This window comes from Balaenoptera acutorostrata, chromosome 18 (assembly GCF_949987535.1).
Source record: "Balaenoptera acutorostrata chromosome 18, mBalAcu1.1, whole genome shotgun sequence".
Taxonomy (NCBI): Eukaryota; Metazoa; Chordata; class Mammalia; order Artiodactyla; family Balaenopteridae; genus Balaenoptera; species Balaenoptera acutorostrata.
This window is the reverse complement of record NC_080081.1, coordinates 15,922,790-15,949,894: the sequence shown is the minus strand read 5'-3', so window position 1 is coordinate 15,949,894 and position 27,105 is coordinate 15,922,790. Positions and strand designations below refer to the sequence as shown.

The 27,105-nt window shown below is 36.8% G+C and overlaps 1 protein-coding gene across 1 annotated transcript in view; it reads left to right on the top strand.

Annotated features, from left to right (window-relative positions):
- The window catches only part of GPC6 (glypican 6), a 1,076,681-nt gene that overhangs the window by 713,774 nt on the left and 335,802 nt on the right, over nucleotides 1-27,105 (top strand). The window contains exon 4 of the mRNA XM_007196857.3: nucleotides 20,462-20,627. Coding sequence (XP_007196919.1) covers nucleotides 20,462-20,627 — 166 coding nt within the window. The remainder of the gene's footprint in view (nucleotides 1-20,461; nucleotides 20,628-27,105) is intronic.

Genomic DNA, 27,105 nt, shown 5'->3' with positions numbered 1-27,105 from the left:
AACTTTTTCTAGCTATCTAAAATGTTTATATAATAAATTTATAGTTCAAATAATTGCAAAGGATGTCATTTCTTCCATATTATAAATATTGACAGTTAAGATAAAATGTTACAGTACTCTTTTTTTGTCAGTGAAATAAAAATCTAAATATCTCAGCAATATGTAATTCATTATTATCCATTTAAAAAGACAAACAAGCTTTCTTTAACAGTTGTTTTTCTTTCTCTGAACTTGTATTTACATTCTAGTTCTCCCACATAAATTTATGCTAATATAATGCATATTTATGTCTTGAAAAATTTAACAGTGACCCTATCATTTCTGTGGCAAATGCATATACATCAAGTGAAATTAATTTTTAAAAAATTTCCATGGCCATAAGGCTCCAACTGCTAACATTTCCTTCTGGATTGAGTTAGCATTATAATTATTATTGGTACTAAATTGATCAAAACCACACAAATATCTTATATTCTTTAATAATTAAAGTTTAAAAATAAAATTTTATTGCAAATTCTTTCTTTAATGAAATGGTGGGATCCACCCACTCCCCATTGGTTCATAAATCTTTGGATAAATTATTTCTTATATAGAGAATATTTCTGCATCAGTTCCACTCCTTTTTATTGTTATAGAGTAGGTACTGAGAAACATTATTCAAATAAATGTTTAGCTAGGAATAAAAGGAATGTTGTTAAAGGAAAGTCACTCAATTCTTTGAACTTCTTCCAAGCTGTAGGCACAGTAGCTATCTTCAAAACTTATTTTTAATAATCTAGCAGCTGAAAGTTTGACTAGGTCTTCTTTCAAGTCTGTTGAAAGCAAAAAAATTAACAGCTATCTGCTTGTAAAGGGTCTGTTACCCAGCCATTAGAATGATTTATTTCTCTACATGGATAATAATATTTTGAATTGTTCCTGGCATCCCATCCCAATTACTTAGACTGTGGTGCTATTCATTATATTACACTTAGGGATGGTAGAGAAGAATGTCTTTTTTTGTGACTTGTAAGAAGTAAATGGTAAAAGAGAGCCTTGACGGTAGACTCAGTCTTGCAAATCTCTTCTAGGAAAGAATTCATGTCAATGATGAAGATGTGGAAATGGATTCACATAAAACCATCTCTGTTCAGGTATCTCTTGGAAAGGCCTCATGTATCCTATTTAAGGCCTAGAGGATAGGAAAACAAGAAGTATATATCTACATCTAGAAGCTGGATGGTGGTCTGAGGTCTATCGTCTGTGGGGAGAGAATGGGCATGGGACTCAGGAAGGCTGTCCTGAGGGTCATGCACATTCAGTGAAGGGTGATGGAGGAGAAGGCACAGTTTTTCCATCTAGGTCTACACGGCATTGACGTTTATAGCTAAGGTTCAGCACCTGTTACACACCTATTCAAGATACAAAGGATGAGTTCAGTTAACACTGCTGTTTTAGTTGGTATTATATATTTAGATAGAAATTTTCAGGAGAAATAAAGCTCTGTAGATTATAGCCCTCTCCATTTATTTTCCCAGTAGCACAATAAACAGACAGTATTTGAATCATTTAAAATATTTTCATTGCCTGCAAAAACAAACAAAAATTCAAGGTCAAATCATCTATGCATCTTGTAAGAGAAAATGTGTTTTCTGTTAGTCAAACACATTATGCTAGCATGACTCTTCTGAAGAAATCTGGGAGAAAAAAGTTTAAAAAGTGAATGCCAATGAAAATTTAGAAAGGAAGTCTTAAAACTTCCTTCAAAAAGGACTTGAAAAGATTCATTTAATCGTTCTTCCTAAGTGTGATAAGTACATTTAATATTCCTTTGCTTTAGACAGATTAACACCAGAAGGCCAAGGGTAATGAGAATGCCGACCAAAAGATACTGCAAAATCCAGTTTTTACCTGTACTTAAGTTTTTCTCTATTAACACAGTAGGGTACCTCTAGAAGCTGAATTAATTCTATCAAGTTGCAAAAGTTAATACACTGTTCTAAAAGGTATGCTTTATAATATACTAGTTTAATTACCAATGGACTTTGTGGTTGGGGGGATACTTCTATAGGTGTTAGCACTTCCATGGCATAACAATAAGCTAATCGATTTTGTTGTTAGACTTAAGTGTGCTTATAATAACATGTAAATTATGTAATATTAGCGTTTAAGCACAGAAAACTCCTTGGGAGCATTCATAAGTTATATTTTTTAGCTATCTACAAGACTTAGGACAATGTGAGACATACTCTTTATAGCTCAGTAAAATTGTACTTAATACTTAACCAGTGGGTTTTATATCATTCTTTTAAAATATAGAATTAATAGTGCATGGTATTTCTGGAATTTGTACTGTGAATTGAAACAACATGAGTCTAATAGGATTTTTCATAAGAAAATTGTATTAGGGGGCATATACCCCTGAGAAGGCCTCAGTGGCTGCAATAGAAATGAATAAAAGCATCATATCTTAACCACCCAGAAATGGTACTGAAGTTTTCAAAATACTGAAGTTTTCAAATTGGTATATACAATCACCAATTTAGTAACCACGTAAATTATATTTATTGATAAACTACTATAATATGATAAATTATATTTACTGATAATCATGCAATGAAGCACTGTTTAACTTGTTCAGAATACCTTTCTTTTTACCAAGGGACAGGCACATCAGGGCCATGGAATTGGGAGGGCCTCTTCAGGGAAAAAAATTGTAGTAATGTTGGATGAAATGTCTAGGAAAAGCTTAGTTCCTTCTCTTTACATTTCATCATTCTTTTTAAGTAATCATTATAAAATAATATTGCTTATTTCTACATCAAATATGCCATAACTTACACATTAGTTTCATCCTTCAAAGTAAACCTCTTTTGAGAACAAAGAATTATTCAAGGTGGTTCTGCATGATTTGAGGAACAACCTTTTAAATTTGACATGAGAAAATTAGAAATACTATTTTTATATCACTCTTCTACAAATTCTCGCATAATTCATTTCATGGAATTTTGCTTTTGTGGGTATATTTTCCTCTCCCTCACCCATCCCCAGAACTCTAGGGAATATCTAAAGGGCTGAAAGGCACGATACGCCCAGTATTCCCTTGTAGACTCCTATCAAGTTGTCCTTAGAAGATGTTAACTTAAGATAAAAATAACAGAAACATTAAATCAGTGAGTAATCCAAGGTCGCTGAATTCCCCACTATCCCGATATTCCGTTTTGACCTTCTTCTCCTGTTCTCCTGGGCGTTTCTTATGGTCAGCTTCCCACTGGCCTCTCTTAGGTGAAATCAGGTTCTTCACGAGCTCTGTTTCTTGGCCAGTCATTTGATGCCCAGTCATTCTCACCTGCCCTTCCTCAGTTGTGGATCTTGCTTCCTGGTAACTTTGAAATCCACCATTCCTTTTCATTATAGCTCCTCGAGCAGTGTCAGCACATGGTGATGCTTAGTAAATATTTATTGAATAAACTTAATGAGTTCATAGCATTCTATTCTATTAATACTGGAAGAAGAGAGAGAAAAAACTTTTTTTCTTGATGTGGTACTGTCTTTTTTATTCTCAAAGACCACCATATTAGCTTTTTTTCTATTATTATTATTATTATTATTATTATTTTGAAGGTTAGAGTCACTACTGGCCTCTCTTGGAACATATACCCTGAGAAAACCATAATTCAAAAAGAGTCATGTACCACAATGTTCATTGCAGCACTGTTTACAATAGCCAGGACATGGAAGCAACCTAAGTGTCCATCAACAGATGAATGGATAAAGAAGATGTGGCACATAGATACAATGGAATATTACTCAGCCATAAAAAGAAACGAAATTGAGTTATTTGTAGTGAGGTGGATGGACTTAGAGTCTCTCATACAGAGTGAAGTAAGTCAGAAAGAGATAAACAAATACCGCATGCTAACACATATATATGGAATCTTTAAAAAAAAGATAATGCTTCTGAAGAACCTAGGGGCAGGACAGGAATAAAGATGCAGACGTAGAGAATGGACTTGAGGACACGGGGAGGGGGAAGGGTAAGCTGGGACGAAGTGAGAGAGTGGGATGGACATATATACACTACCAAATGTAAAACCGATAGCTAGTGGGAAGCAGCCGCATAGCACAGGGAGATCAGCTCGGTGCTTTGTGACCACCTAGAGGGGTGGGATGGGAAGGTGAGAGGGAGATACAAGAGGGAGGGGATATAGGGATATATGTACACATATAGCCGATTGACTTTGTTATACAGCAGAAACTAACACAACATTATAAAACAAGTATACTCCAGTAAAGATGCTAAAAAAAAAAATTTCCCCATCCCCATAGAAAGTTCCAGCTAATGTTCTCTTCTTTGCTGATGACAGTCCATGGCTCAGTCGTCAGCCAACTGATGAGAACGTGGCCAAACTAGTGTTGTGCAATCTCCCTAAAACTGATATTGCTGTTGTTTCTTTTCTTCCTCATTAGGACTTTTTCTAAAAAGATCCATGCTGGTACTTTGCAGGATGAAGTGAAGAATAGGAATTTTCCATGGAAACACACCAGTGTTTTGAGCCAAGGGACTTCTCATGTAGGGCTCATCAGGAATTAGAATGACTAATGTGAATCTCTATGTGTGCTGACAATTATATTATCCATAAACTAGGTGACATCAGTTCTACTGGCAGGAAGGCATATCGCTGGTCATGGAGAACTGTCAATAGATAGATAGATAGATAGATAGATAATAAATGAGAGATAATATTAACACAAGTTCCATATCCATGTGTTTTCCATCAAAAGTTACCAAAACACCACAATATGGTGTTTGTCTATATTCTTGTGTGTATTGGACATATTTTAATATTATTCACCTCCCACCATAGGCCAGCTCCTTGTACTAGGCGTTTAAAGTTGTACATGTTCCTGAGAGAATGATTGATTTGGTTTTCCATTCTTGAAAATGCCACATCCCTTTACTTTAAAAGCAGATTGTGTGTATTCAAAAGCAGCTACATTAGAAGTATGTTAGTTCCACGGCACAGAGGCTAGAAATTCATAGCTTTTACTAAAGTGGATTCTCACATCAAGAATGGATACATGTATATGTACAGCTAAGTCTGCTGAAACTATCACAACATTGTTAATTGGCTATACTCCAATATAAAATAAAAAGTTTTTAAAAAATGACTCATATTTAAACTCACCGCTAAAATGTTTCTTCTAAGTGAAGTGATATTTAAGCTATAATTTCTAACTGAAGAACACAACTATTCCCTGATGAGACATTTAAGGATTCTGTTTTACATTCTGTGTTCACGTTTTGAAAATTTACATTTGGGTAAATTTCGGAATGTCAAGCAGACTGCCCAATATCACCAAGACCTCATAATGATAGAGCAAGGTAAAATTAAAATGATGTTGTGTCCTATTGGGTAAACACATTAGAAGCCCTCCGAAATATGAATTTAGTAGAAAGAGCTAGTTTATTCTAATGGGTGAAAAATACTCATTCGTGTGTGTATGTGTGTGTGCATAATTTATTTAAGTCCTATTTGGAGCTATTCCAAAGTGAAAAATAACACACATTTACTAACTTCTCTGGCAGTTTTATTTATGTTTTAAGGCATAAAATTAAATATACAAACTGGAGCTAGGTAACATTGAATCTGTCATAATCTGACAAGCCCTAACAGGGCTGGCAAGAACTGATATAGACCTTAACTCACCTTACTTCCCATGGCCTGATTCTGTTCCACAGCATTGATGTTACTTAAACTTGACTTTGGAAATTCTGCAGTTATGGTTATTAGGTATGCAAATTATATCTATTTCTTTTCTCCCAGACCCAGCAAGTTCCATCATCATTTCATGGCTGGCAAGTGCTTCATAAGCCTCATGCTTTTCTGGGGAGGCTTATAGTTAATAAGTAAATTACATTGTTAAAAATAGGCTGAATTTTTATCACAGTGGCACTATAAACATTTGTCATCACGTAGGGAACGTTTTTCCTTCAGGCTCTGTTTTGCAATTCGTAATTGTTTACTGTCTTGTTCTTTCTCAGTGGTACAAGATGGACAGAGATAGTTTTAGAGCATACACATTTTAATAAACATTCAAACTGAATTGGAAGGCCCAAAGGTTTTCTGTTTGCACGCACAAAAATTCATCTCCGCCAGGCCACCATTAAGCAACAGCTGAAATAAAAGTTGACTTCTCAAGAGAAAGTGTTAAAATATCATTATGGTCATGCACATCAAACTAATTTTGGTATCTGTAATTCAAGGATAATATTATTTAAATATTTTTTATATATAACTACATGGCTAGATTAAGTGTCTTGTTAGGGATAAAAAATTGTCTCTAACTCTTTAATTCCTTTAAAACTTGCACATATGGTAGTAGGAATTTATCTGTTAAAGGTACTTTTATCTCTGTTTTCAAACAGCTTTATTGAGATACAATTTACATAGCATAAAGTTTACTCATTTAAAGTGTAAATGTCAATGGTATTTAGTATATTTACCGACAGTGTTGGGCAACCATTATCGTTTCTGTAATCTAATTTTAGAACATTTTCATAACACAAAAAGAAAATGTGGATTCCACATATATGCATTAATATACGATACTTGTTTTTCTCTTTCTGACTTACTTCACTCTGTATGACAGACTCTAGGTCCATCCACATCTCTACAAATGACCCAATTTGGGCGGGAATAGAAAAGCCGACGTAGAGAACGGATATGTGGACACGGGGGGGGGGGGGGGAAGGGGAGTGTGGGATGAATTGGGAGAGTAGGTTTGACATAAATACACTACCAGGTGTAAAACAGATAGCCAGTGGAAACCTGCTGTGTAGTACAGGGAGCTCAGCTTGGTGCTCTGTGATGGCCTAGTTGGGTGGGATGTCAGGGGAGGGATTCCAAGAGGGAGGGGATGTGTGTATGCGTATGGCTGATTCACTTTGCTGTGCTGCAGAAACTAACACAACACTGTAAAGCAATTATACTCAAAAAAAGAAAAAGAAATAAATAAAAATCTTTAATCTTTTAAAGACAGAAAAAAAAAAAAGTGTACCTATTAGCAGTCACTCTCCATCCTTCACCCAGCTTCTCCCACTCCCTCACCCCAGCCTCTGACAACCATTAACCTACTTTCTGTCTCTATGGATTTGCCTATTTGGGACATTATGTATATAAATGGAATCATACAATACAAGGTCTTCTATGACTGCTTCTGTCATGTAGCCTAACGTTGTTTCAGAGTTCATCCATGATGCAGCATGCATCAGAATTTCATTTCTTTTAATTGATGAACAACATTTCATTGTATGGATATACTATGTTTAGTTTATCCATCCATCAATTGATGGACATTTGGATTGCTTCCAGGTTTTGCCTATTGTGAATGATGCTTCTATCAATATAAACACTTATATACAAACTTTTATGTGGTATATATTTTCATTTCTCTTGAGTATATAACCAGGAATAGAATTGCTGGTTCATATGGTAATTCTGTGTTTCCAAAGTGGCTGTCATTGTACATTCCCATCAACTATAATATATTTAAGGATTCCAGTTTCTCCACATCCATATCACTTGTTATTGTCTGTCTTTATTATAGTCATCCTACAGGTGGGAGTGATACCTCATTTTGATTTGAGTTCATTAGTTAGTGATTAATGATGTTGAACATCTTTTCATGAACTTGTTAGCCATTTGCATATCTTCTTTGGAGAAACATCTATTCAAGTCCTTTGCCAATTTTCTTTTTTTTTTTTTTTTGCCAAATTTTTAATTGAGTTGTTTGTCTTCTTGTTATTGAGTTGTAAGAGTTCTGTATATATGTATATATTTTTTTCTGGATACAGATATATGATTTGCAAATATTTTCTCCCATTTGTAGGTCATCTTTTCACTTTCTTGTTGATGTCCTTTGATGAACAAAAGCATCATTTTAATGAATTCCAGTTTACTGTTTTCTTTTGGTGTCATATCTAAGCGTCTATTGCCAAATCCACAGTCATGAAGGTTTATCCTATGTGTTTTCTTCCAAGAGTTTATAGATTTTTGCTCATATTTAGGCCACTGGATCCATTTTGAGAAATTTTTGTGCATGGTATGAGGTTAAGGTCCAACCTCATTGCTTTGTATCAGGATATCCAGTTGTCCCAATTTGTTGAAGAGACAGTTCTTGCCCCATTGAATGATTTTCCCACCCTTGTGAAAATCAATTGGCCCTGAATATAAGTGTTTATTTCTGGTCTTCCAACTCGATTTCACTGATCTATAGGTCTATCCTTATGCCAGTATCAAGGTGTTGTCTTTATTATTATTTATTATTGTGAAGAAAACACAGAAAACACACGAGATCTACCCTCTTAAATTTTTAAATGTTCAATACAGTATTGTTAACTGCATACCATTGTTATACAGCAGATCTCTAGAACTTTTTCATCTTGCACGATTGAAATGCTATATCCATTGAACGACAACTCTCCATTTCCATCTCCCCATCAGAACCCCCATGACTACTGTTCTGCTTTCTGCTGCTATGACTTTGACTATTTTAGCTACCTCATGTAAGTGGAATAGTGGAATCAAGTAGTATTTGTCCTTCTGTGACTGGCTTATTTCACATAGCATAATGTTCTCAAGGATCATCCATGTTGTTGCATACTGCACGATTTCCTTCTCTTTTTTCAGGCTGAGTAATATTCCATTGCATGTATACACCACATTTTCTTTATTTATCCATCAGTCCGTGGACATTTAGGTTGTTTCCACCTCTTGGTTATAGTAATAATGCTGCGATAAACATGGAGTGCACGTACCTCTTCCAGAACCTGTTTTCAATTCTTTTGAATAAATACCCAGGAGTGGGATTGCTGGAAAGTACCACAATGTTTCGATTACTTTAACTCTGTAGTAAGTTGTGGTAAGTTTTGAAATCAGGAAGTGTAAGTGCTACAAATCTGTTCCTTCTTTTTCAAGATTATTTTGGCTATGTGGGTCCCTTTCATTAAGAATCTGAGGATCGGCTTTTCCATTTTTACCAGGAAAAACTGTTGGAATTTTGATAAGGTTTGCAGTGAATCAAAATTACTTTGAGTAGTATTGCTATATTAACAATATTGTCTTCCAATACATGAACACAGGATATCTTTCCATGTGTTTAGGTCTTTTTAAATTTCTTTCAGCAATGTTTTATAGTTTTCAATGTAAAATTCTATCACTTCCTTGGTTACATTTATACCTAGGTATTTTACTCTTTGAATAGTGTTGTAGATGGAATTTTCTTAATTTCCTTTTTTAGATTGTTCATTGCTAGTGCATACAAACTCAGTGGATATTTCTGTGTTGATCTTGTACCCTATAACTTTGCTGAATTCATTTATTAGCTCTAGTAGTTTCTTGTGAGTTATTTGGGATTTCCTATATCTATGATCATGTCACCTGTGAATAAAGATAGTTTTAATTCTTCCTTTTCAATTTGGATAACTTTTATTTCTTTGTCTTGCCTAGTGACTCTAGCTAGAATTTTCAGTACAATCTTGAACAGCAGAGGTGAAAGCAGGCCTCCTTGTCTTGTTCCTCATCTTAGGGAGAAATCTTTCAATCTTTCACCATCAAGTATGATGTCAAATGTGGATTTTCATAAATTCCCTTTATCACATTTAGGAAGTTCCCTTCTATTCCTAGTTTTCTGTAAGTATTTATCATGAAAGAGTGGTGAATTTTGTCAAAGGCTTCTTCTGCATCAATTGAGATAATTGTGTGTGGATTTTCCTTTATTCTATGAATATGGTGTATTATATTGATTGATTCTCTTACGATGAACTTCTCTTGCATTCCTGGGATAAATTCCACTTGGTCATGGTTTATAATTGTTTTAACATGGATTCAGTTTGCTGGTATTTTGTTGAGAATTTTTAATTTACATTTAAAAGGGATATTGGTCTATACTTTTCTTTCCGTATTACATCTTTGTCTGGCTTTGGTATCAGGTAATGCTAGTCTCTTAAAATGAGTTAGGAGATATTCCCTCACCTTCTATTTTTGGGAAGAGTTTAAGAAGGATTTTTACTAATTCTTCCTTAAATGTTTGGTAGAATTCACCAGTGAAGGCATCTGGTTCAGGGTTTTTCTTTGTTGGGAGTCTTTTGATTACCAATTCAATCTCTTTACTTGTTATAGGTCTATTCATATTCCTTGTTTTCATGATTCAGTCTTTGTAGGTTGTGTGTTTCTAAGAATTTGTCCATTTCATCAAGGTTATTTAATTTGGTGGTATATGAATTAGTTTCCTAGGGCTACCATAACATAGTACCACAAATTTTAGTGATTTAAAACAACAGGAATTTATTCTCTCACAGTTCAGTAAGCTAGAAATTTGAGGCCAAGGTGTCAGCAGAATTGATTCTTTCTAGAGGCTCAGAGGGAGAGACTATCCCATGCCTCTCTCCCCACTTCTGGGAGAAGAAAGAGCTCTAATCAATAACCTAACGTACAGGCCCTTTGGTGGGGCTAATGGTGGACTCTGGGAGGGCTCATGCCAAGGAGTACTTCCCAGAACTTTTGCTACCAGTGTCCTTGTCGCCGTGGTGAGCCACAGCCACCCCCTGCCTCTGCAGGAGACCCTCCAACACTAGCAGGTCCTGGAAGCTCACAGATGAGTTCTGCCTGCCTTTGAAAGACAGATAAACCCTCTTATCTATAAGTTGCTCCAGAAAAGAGAAAGTGGAAAAACACAGAGGGCAGACAGCAGAAGCAAGAAGAACTACAATCCTGCAGCCTGTGGAACTAAAACCACATTCACAGGAAGATAGATGAGATGAAAAGGCAGAGGGCTATGTACCAGATGAAGGAACAAGATAAAACCCCAGAAAAACAGCTAAATGAAGTGGAGACAGGCAACCTTCCGTAAAAAGAATTGAGAATAATGATAGTGAAGATGATCCAGGACCCAGAAAAAGAATGGAGGCAAAGCTCGAGAAGATGCAAGAAATGTTTAACAAACACCTAGGAGAATTAAAGAACTAACAAACAGAGATGAACAATGCAATAACTGAAATGAAAACTACACTAGAAGGAATCAACAGCAGAATAACTGAGGCAGAAGAACGGATAAGTGACCTGTAAGACAGAATGGTGGAATTCACTGCTGCAGAACAGAATAAAGAAAAAAGAATGAAAAGAAATGAAGAGAGCCTAAGAGACCTCTAGGACAACATTAAATGCAGCAACATTCGCATTATAGGGGTCCCAGAAGGAGAAGAGAGAGAGAAAGGACACAAGAAAATATTTGAAGAGATTATAGTCGAAAACTTCCCTAACATGGGAAAGGAAATAGCCACCGAAGTCCAGGAAGTGCAGAGAGTCCCATACAGGATAAACCCAAGGAGAAACACACCAAGACACATAGTAATCAAATTGGCAAAAATTAAAGACAAAGAAAAATTATTGAAAGCAGCAAGGGAAAAACGACAAATAACATACAAGGGGGCTCCCATAAGGTTAACAGCTGATTTCTTGGCAGAAACTCTACAAGCCAGAAGGGAGTGGCATGATATATTTAAAGTGATGAAAGGGAAGAAACTACAGCCAAGATTACTCTACCCAGCAAGGATCTCATTCAGATTCGATGGAGAAATCAAAAGCTGTACAGACAAGCAAAAGCTAAGAGAATTCAGCACCAACAAACCAGCTCTACAACAAATGCTGAAGGATCTCCTCTAAGTGGGAAACACAGGAGTAGAAAAGGACCCACAAAAACAAACCCAAAACAATTAAGAAAATGGTAATAGGAACATATATATCGGTAATTACCTTAAACGTGAATGGATTAAATGCTCCAGCCGAAAGACACAAGCTCGCTGAATGGATGCAAAAACAAGACCCATATATATGCTGTCTACAAGAGACCCACTTCAGACCTAGGGACACATACAGACTGAAAGTGAGGGGATGGAAAAAGATATTCCATGCAAATGGAAATCAAAAGAAAGCTGGAGTAGCAATACTCATATCAGATAAAATAGACTTTAAAATGGAAAATGGTGGGAGTGGGGGATGGTGGTGGGATGAATTGGGAGATTGGGATTGACATGTATACACTAATATGTATAAAATGGATTACTAATAAGAACTTGCTGTATAAAATTAATAAATAAGTAAATAAATAAAAAAATAAAATTAAAAAATAACCTAACGTTATACCTTAAGGAACTAGAAAAAAAGAGTAAACTGAAACCAACATTTTGTTTATCTCCACTCTAATCTTTATTATTTCTGTCCTTTTGCTAACTTTGGTTTTATTCTGCTCTTATGTTTCTATTTCCTTAAGGTATAACATTAGGTTATTAATTTGAGATATTCTCTTTTAATGTAGGCATTTGTGGCTATAATTTTTTTCATGTTGTGTTTTCATTTTTATTTAGCTAATTGTTTTCTAATTTCCCTAGTGATTTCTTCTTTAACCTCTTGGTTGTATAAGTGTGTGTGGCTTAATTTCCACATATTTGTGAATTTTCCAGTTTTCCTTCTGATACTGATTTCCAGCTTTATTCTACTATGGTCAGAGAGGATACTTTATATGACTGCAATCTTTTTAAATTTCCTGAGCCTTGAGATTTAGCAATGCAATTTAACTGATATTTAGCCGTCTCTTTATTTTATTATTAAGCACCCTCCTAGTTGCTGGGATTTTTTTAAATTAGACTCCAGAGTTCTAATAAAGTTGATCCTGTCAGGTTTTACTAGTTTCATGGTTACTTCAGTGAAAGGACTGATTCTTGAAGTTTCCTACTCCACCATTTCTGTGATGTCACCCATCTCCCATGCTTATCTTGCAGACATCTGTTACTTGACTTTCTTCAGAAGCCATCCCTGTCTTTATCCTTACCTCCCAATTTTGAGCCAAATGCCCTATTTTGGGCTCCCTTTACACTGCACTTCCGAAAGACAAATAATTTTTTCCCTGAATTGATTTGGAAGTGAATGTATTCTGAACATCCCAACACTGGTAGAAGGTCTCTTTATTCCTCCCCATAAATGTTGGATTAATGAAAGTTGCATGAGTGAATAAAGAAGAAACAAATTTACGTTCTCATGAACTTACTACAAAGCCAATTTATAGGTTGCTAATTGTTAAAGGATTATAATTAAAAAGTACTTAACATGAAAACTACTTTTAATGTAATTTAATCATTCTTGAGGACTTCAGAAGACACTTCAGAATCTCATGATATATTAGGATGATGAGTAGAAACATCTTATCATTTAATATGACTACAGGTTAGAAACTGTGGAGGATGGCATCTACTCTTGCTCAAAAACACATTTTGAATTTATTCTAGTTAAATAAGTCATTTACATTAACTTGTTTGCCTTTGGGAGACATATCTGTCTTCTGACAGATATGTTTATTAGATTATTTTGGCTATATGATTTCCATAGAAACAAGCACTTGCTAGGTATATGTTCATTGTGTATAAGTAAAGATTTATAACTTTCACATGTTTTTTTGCTTTTTAAAACTACTTGAAGAGACAATCTTATTTTACATTGGCTACTATTAGGAATTGCTAATGTGAGCACCAAAGCATGAAATGTTGGTCCAGATACAGAAATCTTAAATATATTAAAGACCTGAAATGAATTGCTATTGTATGGCTAAGGATATGCTATGCCTCAAATCGCATTTAGAAAACATAAGAATTACTTGCTATAACATCCTGACACACATGGTTAGCCAGGTAGATAAGTCTTAGTTCTACCTCCCAATACAGTTTTATTAAGGACTCTTTTTGTATTCCTTGCCATGTTTCAATGTATCTTGCTTTTTTTACCTTTTAAAAAAGAAACACAAACAACAAAAAAACCACAAACTAAGAGCTCAATTATTTTTGTGTTATTTAATTTATTTTTCAGTTAATCTTACAAGGAACTCTTGTTATAAATTGTATTGTTGCTCCTCAAGTTGTATTATTATTCCTCTAGTCAACTATAAGTCATTCATTATACAGAAACAGCATCAAAAGAAGTTAACAGAAGGACTAAACCCATGATGCAAAGATTTCATATTGAAATCTTACTTGGTTGACTCACAAACTTCTGTCTATCTTTCCCGGAGTAGGATAATGGAGTAAGAACCACTGACTATTTTCTTTTTTCCCTCTAATATTGTAAATTTTTGACAAAGTATTATTAGTGGTGAAGGACAACATGTAAAAGTTATGTGAAAACACAAATAAGTACAAAAAGGAATGTTGTCATCATCTTTTTTTTCTTCACTTAAAAACATTGTTTTATTTGTGCCAAGTAGGCCCCACCTTTATAAACATTATAATTTACTCTTTTACCTAAGTTTATTTCCCAGTCTACTTTGAATATCTAGGAAGCTACAGCTACATTTTTCAAAAATATCAAAAATCCACATTACCAACTAAAAAACCTCAACATTTGGTTTCTGAAGGTGTATTGTAGTCTTTATTGTTGCTAAATGAGCACAGTTTTCTTCAGTAGGAAATTTTTTCTAATAGTTCACAAAATTTACAAATTTGTGGCATTATATGTTTGAGATCTTATTCGATCCTAAATTTTAAATATGAGTTTAAAATATTTATTTATTTATTTACTTGGCTGCATCGGGTCCTAGTTGTGGCATGTGGGATCTTTCATTGCAGCGCATGGGCTTCTCTAGTTGCAGTTTGTGGGCTTCTCTCTAGTTGTGGCATGGTCTCTAGAGCACGCGAGCTCAGTAGTTGCACCACACGGGCTCTCTAGTTGTGGCACACGGGCTCCAGAGTGAGTGGGCTCAGAAGTTGTGGCATGCAGGCTCCAGAGCGTGTGGGGTCAGTAGTTGTGGCACACAGGCTCCCTAGTTGTAGCGCTCCGGCTCCAGAGCACGTGGGCTCACTAGTTGCAGTGTGCAGGCTTAGTTGCCCCATGGCATGTGGGATCTTAGTTCCCTGACCAAAGATCGAACCCATGTCCCCTGCATTGGAAGGTGGATTCTTAACCACTGGACCACCAGAGAAGTCCTTAAATGTGAGTTTTTAGAACTCCTTTCTTTCTTTTGGTTTTGCCAAATATACAGTTGTGTCTATTGTTTCAGAATTATTGTTGTTGTTGTTTTAATGTTGCATATTTTCTAGAGACCAGCTGGTGAATGATTTTGTATCTGATGCCTATTAGAGCCTATTGAAATTAAAATCCTAGTATGGAAATTACTCAGAGGAAACTCACCACAAATTTAAACATAGATAATACACCTATTAGAATGACTAAAACAAAAAATAGTAATAATACCAAATACTGGCATGGATGTGAGGAAAACTGGATCTGTCACATATTGCTGGTGGAAATGTAGAACGCTGCACTGATCTAGAAAATAATTTGGCAGTTTCTTATAAAACTAAACACACACTAACCATTTGATCCATCAATTGTGCTTTTGGGCATTTATCCCAGATAAATGAAAACTTATGTTTGTGCAAAAAAACTGTACATGAATGCTCATAGCAGCTTTATTCCTAATAGCAAAGTACTGGAAACAACCCAGGTATCCTTCAGTGAGTGAAGAGTTCAACAAATTTGGTACATCCAAACAATGGAATACTACTCAGCAATAAAAAGGAGTGAATATATGCAACAACTTGAATGGACCTCCAAGGTATTATGCTCAGTTTAAAAAAAATGAAGCTCAAAATGTTATTGGGTTGGCCTAAAAGTTCATTTGGGTTTTTCTGTAAGATGGTATGGAAAAACCCGAACGAACTTTTTGGCCAACCCACATACAAAGTATTAATATATGATTCCTAAAATGATAAAATTATAGAGATGAAAGATAGATTAGTGTTTGCCTGGTGATAGGGACAAGGGGTGGGGTGGAGGAAACACAAGAGAGTTCTTCTGTGGTGATGGAAAAGTTCTGTAAGTCGATTGTGGTGTGGTTACACAAATCTATACATAGGATTAAATTGCATAGAAGTGTCTACAAACACACACACACACACACACACACACACGCAAATGAATGCAGGTTGAAAAAATCATGAAAACTGAATAGGTCTGTAAACTCATTAGCAGCAATGTATCAACCTTAATTTCCTCATTTTGATATTGTCCTACAGCTATATGAGATGTTGCCATGGAGGGAAGGTGAGTGAAGGGTACCCAGGACTCCACTGGTTTTGCAGCTTCTTATGAGTCTATATTGATTTCAATATTAAAAGATTTTTTAAGAGTAGCTGTAGCACAATTATTAAACACTATTAAACATTTTAAAAGAGAAACAGCCCTTCATACAATTGGCATTTAAAACAACCTTCTTTTCAGAGGCTTACTTCTAAAAGTCTTCAGTTTGAAGTGGTGATTTTTTATTTCAATTCAAGCATACAGTTGTATCAAAATGTATGGTCTGGGCTTCCCTGGTGGCGCAGTGGTTGAGAATCTGCCTGCTAATGCAGGGGACACGGGTTCGAGCCCTGGTCTGGGAAGATCCCACATGCCACGGAGCAGCTGGGCCCGTGAGCCACAATTGCTGAGCCTGCGCGTCTGGAGCCTGTGCCCCGCGACGGGAGGGGCCGCGATAGAGAAAGGCCCGCGCACCGCGATGAAGAGTGGCCCCCGCTTGCCGCAACTGGAGAAAGCCCTCGCACGAACCGAAGACCCAACACAGCCAAAAATAAATAAAAAAAAAAAAAAAAAAAAAAAAATGTATGGTCTGTGAACATAAAAGCTTAAAATTTGCTCCTCCACTCTCGGTTTTCTTCTTCTTCTTCAAATGCCCTTTATTTGACCAAGAAGGATATCATTTCCCAAAGTACTGAGAGAGCCATATTTAACTTGAACAACATTGTTCTTTTAGGTTATTAAGGCTGTTCAATTTTCGCTATTTGTTGCTACCCTGAGTTGGAGACTCTTCTGAAACATCAGGCTGAGAAAATTGTACTAGTTCCAACACACACACCCACACACACACAGAGCAAAGCTTTGGAATTAGTGCAATCAATAACCTTTGAAAACAGAATTAAAAAGCAACAATTGAATGCTAAGATGTATAAACCTATCTTGTTCCTTTTTTCTTTGGATATCAACGTGACCAAGGAATCAAAAAACACACTAGAGAGTTCAACTGAAAAAGCATTTATTGAGTACCTATATATCATAATACCCTATAATGACATGCGTGGTATGCAGAGTGGTACAGGCTATAATGATGATAAAAGAGTCCACACTATCCAAGAGATCTCAAATCTGCATCCCCAATATTGACAAATACCCTAGGTTTTATACTGGCACGTTTAGTGAGAAGAAGCAAAGCACCATGTAATACCAATGGTGAGAAAACCAAAAATCCAACAGAGTCAAAGGAAGAAACAGCGTAGCCAGCTTGGGTGAAAATCGGATAGGTCTCTGGAGAAAGGCATCAAGGTCAGGAGAGGAATTGCAAGGCTGTGAAAATCAAAACCCAAGGACAATGGTTTGTAGGACTTACAACCATACCAAATAATAAAATGTATAAGAATTTGGAATTCCACATACAGAGTCATCCTCTCTGTTCTCTGAATGGTGTGGGATACCTGTGGATAAAATAAATTAAAAAAAAATTCTGCCCAATTGTGGATAAAATTTGGCATTTTCAACAAAATATCCTATCCGGAGAAGTAGATATGGTGGCACGGATGTGTGCCCAAAAGAAAAATCACCAGACTCCTCTCTTTTGTTCTCATTTTTTCGTTTTTGTTTTGTTGTTGGAAAATATGTCTTAGAATTAGTGGATACTAATACATTCTCTAAATAGTTTTATAAAGAAAGGCTAATTAGGGACTTCCCTGGTAGCACAGTGGTTAAGAATCCGCCTGCCAATGCAGGGGACACAGGTTCGAGCCCTGGTCCGGGAAGATCCCACATGCCGCAGAGCAACTAAGCCCGTGTGCCACAACTACTGAGCCTGTGCTCTAGAGCCCACGAGCCACAACTACTGAGCCCACGTGCCACAACCACTGAAGCCCACGTGCCTAGAGCCCGTGCTCTGCAACAAAGAGAAGCCACCACAATGAGAAGCCTGTGCACCACAACAAAGAGTAGCCCCTGCTCGATGCAACTGGAGGAAGCCCACGCACAGCAACGAAGACCCAACGCAGGCAAAAATAAATAAATAAGTTTTTTTTTTTTTTTAATTAAAAAAAAAAGAAAGGCTAGTTATATTTTACTTAATCTGATTTGGTCTACTTAATGTGCCAACTTTCTATTGTTGATCAGGTTAATTCAGTTTTATTAAAGCCAACATTAAATTACCAGGAAAAATAAAAATCAAAAGGTTAATACGTTATTTTGAAATGCATTACAAATAAGGTGGATTAATGGATGGGTGAGAAGTATAGATAGATGTGTGAAAAATCAGTGTACGAAAACGTTAAATGTAGAATCTAGGAGTGGAGATATGGGTGTTCACTATAAAAATCTTTCAATTTTTCTGTACGTTTGAAAATTTTCATAAAATTTTGGAAAGAAAATGCAAAAAAAGAAAAACATCAAAAGGACAGCCAGAGATTTTGGTGCCCAGATAGACTGATAGACAGATAGATTGATAGATAGCTTCATTTCCTGAAATAATAAACTAGGGACTTTGTCAGTATTCTTGACCTCAAACAAATAGACTGCCAAATATTTCTCCAGCAAAGATGGTTTATTCAGGATCAGCAGAGAATTGCAATTTAGCAAAGGAAAGAGAGCACTTTTTTAGAGGGAAAAGAAAGTTGGGAGGGCTGTGATAAAGAGTCCATGGCTCTTCATTGGCTGAGTCCTTGCCAGGAAAGAAGAGGAGTCTTTCTTCTTGCCATTGGGCTCTGCTCTCCTTGCAGGGCTTAAGAGCTCCCCCTTCTGGTCTCCCAACTCTATTTAATTGAGGGTTTCGTTCATTAATTTTTTACAGTATACAGCAATTAAGAAAATGTTCCAGAAACCAAAGCCTTGCATTAGAAACCTCAAATGTGGTTTCTAGGTAAAGGATAAAATGCTGGAGATTAGCTATGGTAGTGGAAAGTATCCATTCATATGGAAATACCTTTTCCTGCCCCACCTTTACATTGGTGTTATGCTTTGTCAGTATCTGAATGTTCTGGGCATATATTGTCACCTGGGGGCCCAGGTCTGTCCGATAAGACTCGAACTCTCCAGGAGATCCAAATGATACAAGTTAGGCTTGTCTTCAGATGGAGAGCACAAGAACAGAAACATGTAGCTGCTTAACTTAAAGATCAACATTATATGGAACCAACCAAAAAAATACCTCACTAATGTTCATATCGAGTCATGAAAAAGAGCTTTCTGTATTTTTCTGGTTTTGGTCCACACCATTTTAAATATTCTTTCCTCTTAAAGTCAAATTGGAATTTTCAATGAGTCTAAAAAAGACCTGATTGGTTTAGAATTGATTAACCTAGGAGTGGTCACTGCTTATCGTATTCAAGGTAAATAGCACTTGATTATCGGTTGATTAGTAGCTCCTCTGAACTACTGCAAGCATTTCTCTTCACATTCAACATTGGATCCATCTTCCAAAGTTCCCAGAACTGCAAAGCTTCAGATGCCTGAAGAGGGTGCCTTGACAGTTCCATTGCTTCTAAGCAGGCCTGGATCTCAGAAATCCCAGACAAGTTGATATTGATCCTTTTTAAAAAGTTATGTACAAAGGAAGTGTTTCTGCAAACCTCCTTTAGAAACAGGGTCAAAGGGGCTTCCCTGGTGGCGCAGTGGTTAAGAATCTGCCTGCCAATGCAGGGGACACGGGTTCGAGCCCTGGCCCAGGAAGATCCCACATGCCGCGGAGCAACTAAGCCCGTGAGCCACAACTACTGAGCCTGCGCGTCTGGAGCCTGTGCTCTGCAACGGGAGAGGTCGTGACAGTGAGAGGCCCGCGCACCGAGATGAAGAGTGGCCCCCGCTCGCCGCGACTGGACAAAGGCCTCGCACAGAAACGAAGACCCAGCACAGCCAAAAATAAATAAATAAATAATTAATAAAAAAAAAAAAAAAAAAAGAAACAGGGTCAAATAACCAGTTGGAAAATTTTCTAAAAGTGTCACATTAAACTTTAATAATACCTTCATTTTTATGGGGCTTTTAACTTTGGAAATTGCTTTCACGTGCATTATCTCATTGCATGTTCTATTTCATTGAAACAGTGTCTAGGTTTTAGGGCTAAATTGCAATGACATAGATATCATAATGTTGACAAGGACAATTCAAGAAAAATGATTACTACTATGCCAAACAGAAGTATTGACAAGGAACTGACTGACTTTAAGATCAAGTACTACAGTGTGTTAAGATTCTGATGGTTCCTTTAGCCCGCTGCCCTACTGCTGGAGGTTTTTCAGAGCCATTTCACCTTTTTTTTTTCAAGGAGGAAATGAGTCACTTCTTTTTGTCTCCTTCCATCCTTCTTATTTCTGATTTTCTTTTTCTTTTCAATCTATCTCCAGGTGAGCCCGACCCCAGGCTGCATCCGTGCGCTCATGAAGATGCTGTACTGCCCTTACTGTCGGGGACTCCCCACGGTGAGACCATGCAACAACTACTGCCTCAATGTCATGAAGGGCTGCCTGGCAAATCAGGCTGATCTCGACACCGAGTGGAATCTGTTTATAGGTAAGGAGCGGCTCAGAGGATCCAAGGACAGGGGTGTGGGAACAGCAGGTGTTCGTGGTACCTGATGGGCAGGTCCAAACTGATGATGACTTGTAGAGACTAGGAGGATTAAAACAAACACGGGCGCGCGCGCACACACACACACACACACACAGCGTTTAGCAAATTATAAATATTATATTGCATTTTTCTTTATTTTTTGTAAACCTGAAAAATAAGACTTCCTGGTCTATTGTGAAGGGCAGTCCTGTTATAGATTGTACGAGCCAGCTGTACTGAATTAGCTGATCTCTCTGATGAAGATAAAAGTAATCTTGTTGAATTTCTGGGAGCTCCTGTGAGTAAGGGACACGTTAGAAAAGAATCTCGTTTTAAGAAAAAGCCCACAGTACTGCCTCTTTCTTATTTGTAGTATCTCAACATAGTCACAGATATTAGTAAACAATTCCTTCCTTAAACATCTATGATGAAAATAACTCAACATTTTTGCTAAAATATGCAGATTTTCTTCCTCAGTCTCTAGAGAAGAATGTTTTCAGCACAGCAGCATGAAACAGCCTTCCTGTCTTTAGGAGGGAGGAAGGAGGGAGGTGGGGAGATACAGGGAAGTTCTGTGAATCACCACTGTGTTCTGGAGTGGCAGAAACCACTCATGAGTCTGCACTGCCAAAAGGTATTTCCCAAATAGCTATCCAAGGATAAAAGGACAAATTTCATAGGCAGGCTTCTCCCAGGAAAATACACAGACCTTGAAAGAGTAAATGTGTTTTCTCCCCCTCTGTCAAATGGCCTTCAAATAAAAGTACTTTCAATTGCTTTTACTGGGATTGCATAGTGACAAGCAGAGTGGTGTCAGTAACAGTGGCACTCGTCAGTCTCAGAGGGACTAAGTCGTTTATGCGAACCTCTAAACCAGAAGGCTTGAGTAAAGTCTTCTGACATCTAAGATTTGGGTAGGAAAGGAAAAAGATGCATCGGAATGCAAAGAAACCTTAGCCCACCGTGCAAAAATGCGCATTCAGCCTTGGCGTCAAAAGCCATTACCTGACACGCTATTATGCTTAGGAAGCCCAGAGAAAACTGTTTTGAAGTTTTAGAAAAAAGATTTTAGAGTGGGTAGATCCAAATGGAAGTTATCCAACAAAATCATTACAGAGAGAATAAATTGATGGATTCTTCTCTCTCCCTTCAGTGGGAGGACAAAATCCTTTTGTATGATCTTGGGTTACCTCATTTGAGAAATGAGGGAGTATTTTAAAAGTTCATCATTAAGGTACCTTTCTAACCCCAAAATGATATGATTCTTTTCTAAGATTTTTGTTCTTTGCTAAGATTTTGGAGAGGAGTATGAATTTTTTTAAAAAAGTAAGCTTGATTTTCTAAAATATAAATTTAGATGAATTTTGGCAAAGACGCTACCTAAATAAGGCTAATTAAAAAATACTCTCATCCTTCATTAGTCTACTCAATTCAAAAAGAAAAAGTAATTCAAATGTATTATATTGGTATAATCATATTGTCACTTGCATATGTAAAGCCTAAACTAAAACAACTTTATAAATCATTGAGAGCGGTAAAATTAAAACAAATCTGTAAATTAAGTGCAAACTATAAATTAAAAAAAACTTAAGGTGACCCAAAAAAGTACTCTCATCAAGAAGTCTAAAAAGATTTACCTATTTAGAAAAACAGATAAAACCTCATAGCCTCATCACTCTTGAATCATAAAGATTATTCATACGGTTTGGTTGAAACTGCCATAATTCATAACACAGTTAAACTGTTTTGGTCAGCTTGCAATTTATTGATGAAAGTAGGCATGTGGATTTTGTTAAGTAGAGCAGGACATGATTAAAAATGAGAATATGGGCTTTTTAACTTGTAAGAGCAACAGTGACTTCTTAATTGGCTTTTTTTCTCCGTCCTGGCGGGGTATTTGACGTGAAACAAATCCTTATACTTCAATCAACTGGGTTTCCTAGATGCCAGTTTGATGTGAAATTGAATGTCTGGAAAATCATTTCATTTAAAAAACTGAAATTTGAACCCAGCCTATGTTGAAGTACCTGATGTTGTACCATATGTTGGAAGGGGACCTTGTGGTTAATCCTACCATCTTAATATATTTCATACCTCTTGCTCCCCTATCTCATTTTTTATTAGTCCTAGAGATCTCTAAGAAAATTCTTCCAATTTTCTTTCTTTGGGTTTTGCCATGGCATTGAGAATTGACCACCCACCTAGACTTATAGGGCAAAATATGTTCTTACTAATACTTGTCCGGATGTGAAGTGTTAGTTCACGAATTTATTACATGAATTAGTCAAATGTGCCAAGTCCATTTCCTACACAGATGCATCCAAGATGACAGCGTTCATGAATGCAGCAGCAAAAGATCAGTGAGCAAATCAGTAATTCAACAAAAATTATATATAATAGCCCTCTCTCTGATTAGCACCTGCATCCCGTCACTCTTGGGCTCCCAGCATCTTGTCATCAAACCCTTTACTCCTACTGCTGTCAATTGCACGTGCTGTCTCTATCTGCTACGTTAATGTTCTAGTTTATACATTTTTAATACATGGTCATCTAAAATGTTAACAGTGACATGCAAGCAACCATCAATAAAAACAAAGATCGAACTGGTGGCACATTCTCATAATCTTTAATTATGAATTAATTGAAAGTGATTTGTAACGATTTAGAATTCAGTTGGTGTCTGCATCATGTCAAAAGAAAGGCACTCCACTGATAAAATGAAATGTTTTAAGTGTTCAAGTAAAAACCCCGGTGGTATTCCATTCAGTTCTGAGGTCCTGTAGTTTTTTTTTTTTTTCTCTTTTTGGTTTTTTTAATCCTAGGGGTAAAAACAAACCAGGAGTTCTACTTGGGATATATTTTCATAGTCCTTTAGGAACTTTAACTCTGTTAAAACACAGAGACCCTGATCAAAAGATTCTTATTAATTAACTATCGTAAGAAACAGGAAGAACTCTTTCCTTTTTACGTAGAGTCTTTTTTTTTTTTTTTTTTTAATTTCCTGGCAGCTTTGAAGATGCTGCTAGCCCCGTTGTAGAGTACTTGAAAGCCTGGGTTCACCTCTGTTGGGAGCTTTCCCCGACTGCCTAGGAGCGTGTGGGATTCCCCAGTACAAAGCCCAGCTCAGCTTCAACCTGTACCTCCCACTTGCTGGATCCAAACCCCTGAACTCACAGGGGCAGAAGGGTCACGAGAGTGGCTTTTAGCAGGTTCTCTCTCTGAAACTACGCGGTCGGAGAAAAATGTAATTTGAGGCATTGACAGTCTCTTTCAGGCACTTACCCCAGGTGTTGCTGTATATTCACACTCAGCTTATTCCAGCCTGGCTTTTGAATGTTGCCTAAATGCAGAAGGGTTTTCTTGAAAAGTGTTTACCTAAATTAAAATTTCCTAGAGGGAAAACGGTTTGTGGGCAGAATGCAGTCGTTTCGGTCATGTCCTGTGGTTCTTTTGAGTGTTTGGCATTGATACCAGCATTCCACAGATAAGAATTGTTCCACTGGACAAGGGACCACGTTGCAGATTACACCTAGCTTGTGAGCACAAAAGTTAAGGCTGAAGTTACATTTATATGGCTATAATAAATCTTGCTTCTACTTAAAAATCTAGGATATGTGGGAAAGCCTCCTCCAAACATCTGGTACCTTCTATGACTAGAGAATAGAATGGACTGAGAATTAGAAAGAAAAAAAAAATGGTTTTTGGGTATGAGGAAGCAAATGTTGGTGAGACTAAAGATGTATTCTGTGTTGTTCTGTAATATATTTTATTACTGAAATGCTGTAGGATACTTATTACTGTAAGTAAAAGGCAAAATGATCTCTATAGTTCCATGTAAAAGTGAGACTTTAACGTGTTTTTTCCCAACATGGGCGCTTAAGTTTTTAGGTTATCCCAGTTAGTGAGACACTTATACTCTTAACATACTAATTCAACTCATTATATTGAGTAAGCTAGACACATACATTTTTTTGCCCTTAGGGAATTTGATGTAGTTAAATTAATTATAATCAACTGTGATAAAGTGTTATGAAAATAGAAGCACAGGATGCTAAGTGTCTCCTCAGCAGGGGAAGTTAACCTCATCCGGGGGGTCAGGGAAGCCCTACCTTGCTAAGTATAGAATAAAATACTTATTCTATTGAATAAGTACTGAATTATCATTGTCAAATATAGTTGTTGTTGAGCAGCCATAATATATATAATTGTGACATTATAGGCCCCAAGTATTAGCAAGTCCCCATGACAGTTTCAATAGGTCTAGTGCGATCTATCAGTTGTTCTTAAATACTTGGTTTATTTTTGACACGTTTTATGATCAACTCTCACCACCACCACTGCAACTGACTTGAAATGATAAGATTTGGGAAATGTGTGTCCATTTTTGTCCAGAAAAGGTTGAGTTCCCTGGTCTATTGGTACCCTCTAATGAGGGAGACAGAAGAGCAGCTTGTATTTTTAATTTAAGCCTTTAGGCCTTGGGCACTCGTAGATCAGACAAACCAGTGATATCAAACTTTCTGGGCTTTCTTCCTCCTTTCAAACCAACCAATTACTAAAATCTCAAGACAGAAAACTGGCATGAGAACACAAACAGAAAACCCAATGTAGGTACCACATCTGTGCCAGGCCAAGAGACAATGCAGTGGGTACTGTTCATTCATCTTCTCGTTTATTCATAAATACAGCACATGTTTGCTGAGTGTCTAGCATGGATCTTGCTCTGGTGTAAGCATTGGAGTAGAGAAGATAAGGCCCTGCCTGCTGAGAACAGGGCTCAATATATGTTCTTTGAATGGAATAAATGGAAACAAGTAGGCAGAGGAATGGACAGGAATGCAGTAAGAGGCTGTTCTATTTTACTTTGTAAGTCTACTCTTTTAACGGAAGTATGACTAATTCAGTCATTTAAAAAGTGCATGTCCCTGTTGTTAATGGACTCTATGAGTGCAGGGATGGCAGAAACAAATCAGATAATGAGCCTGGTTCTTTCATTGTGACAGCTGCTATCAAGTTGTAAATTAGAGCCAGCCGCAAGAAAGCTGTGTTAGGTCAGTCAAAGGACTAGTGTCATATTATAAATGGCTATTTGGGGGCACGGATGACTTTCTTAGGACCTGTAAGAGTTGTTTTATCCTCAAGGTATTTAGTGTATTCACAACTTTCTATCTGGGGGAAATGTTGCTAGATAAACATGTATCGTTTCTTATAAATAAACTTGGGTTCTCTCTTTATAAAATGTGCAGGACTGTGAGATGCTGCATTTCAGAAGGATATAAAATAAACACAAGGAGCTAGTTCAAGCATTTGTATAAGATACTCCTCTTTCAAAGACTTTCTTAAGCATGAAATCCTGTAAATCTGATACATGTTTTAGTTATAAAGAATTCCATAGTAAATGTGATATGACTGTGGCTGATATATCCTGAAATGCCATGTTTCAAAAACCTCTAGACCCTAAACATAGAAAATTATTTCAAGAACTGTAGCTAGCAGCAAGCTCTCAAGGCTCCTTCATCTCTACTTTGTATATAGAAGACAAGAGCCTATTCAATAATACAGGCCAGAAACTCAACTCTTAAATTGAGGAACAATAGCCAAAGCAATTATGGTAGACTCTGATCTCACTGTTAGCTATAGAACTTACTTTTGCCCTTGTGCATTCCTAGAAGCACCAAGAAAGATTTAAAAAAAAGAAAACAGAAACACTTTATTTTCTATCAGTTGAAATCTAACCCCTCTCAAACCTCTGCCTTCCTTTTATAGTCATTGATTCAATATTCCTCATTTCTCATGGACATTTATCATATGCTGTGTTCTCTCTGTAATGCTGGCAGAATGCATAAGCAGTGCTAACTACTCACTGAGAAAAATAAAAAATAAAGAAAACAGTTGGCTGGTACCCAGCAGCCTTTCACGAGCAGCATTTGTTATCAATTTCCTACGTTTAGAAAGTGGTTTACTTCTGAACCCTGCATACGTGAAAATATTTCTCTGTGGCACAATAGGGTTAACGTTTTAAGGGTGGTATAATGTATGGGGCGATTCAGCAAACACAGAGGGAGGCATTTCCTGACCTCTGAACACTTACTAATACTGATCAGCAACTCAAGGGATTCATGGGACTAGAATTTCCATTCTGAATCAAGCAGATTTTCCCATGGATCAAAGAAGGCAAAGCACATCAAACCTAAAGTTACTTGGTGTAATAGACAAGCAGTCCTTCTAAGGTATGCAGTATGTGTTTCCTTGATCCCTGCCAACTCCTGTTCATCCATCTCTTCCAGTTCCCACATACTCAACTTCTATACAATTTATAATTATAATTATTCCATTTTCTACTTACTGATGACTATACATGATATTCTAAATTAGAGTTTCAAGTTGGAATCCATGGCGCAATATAATATGACACCAACCAATGGTCTGTAACATGGCA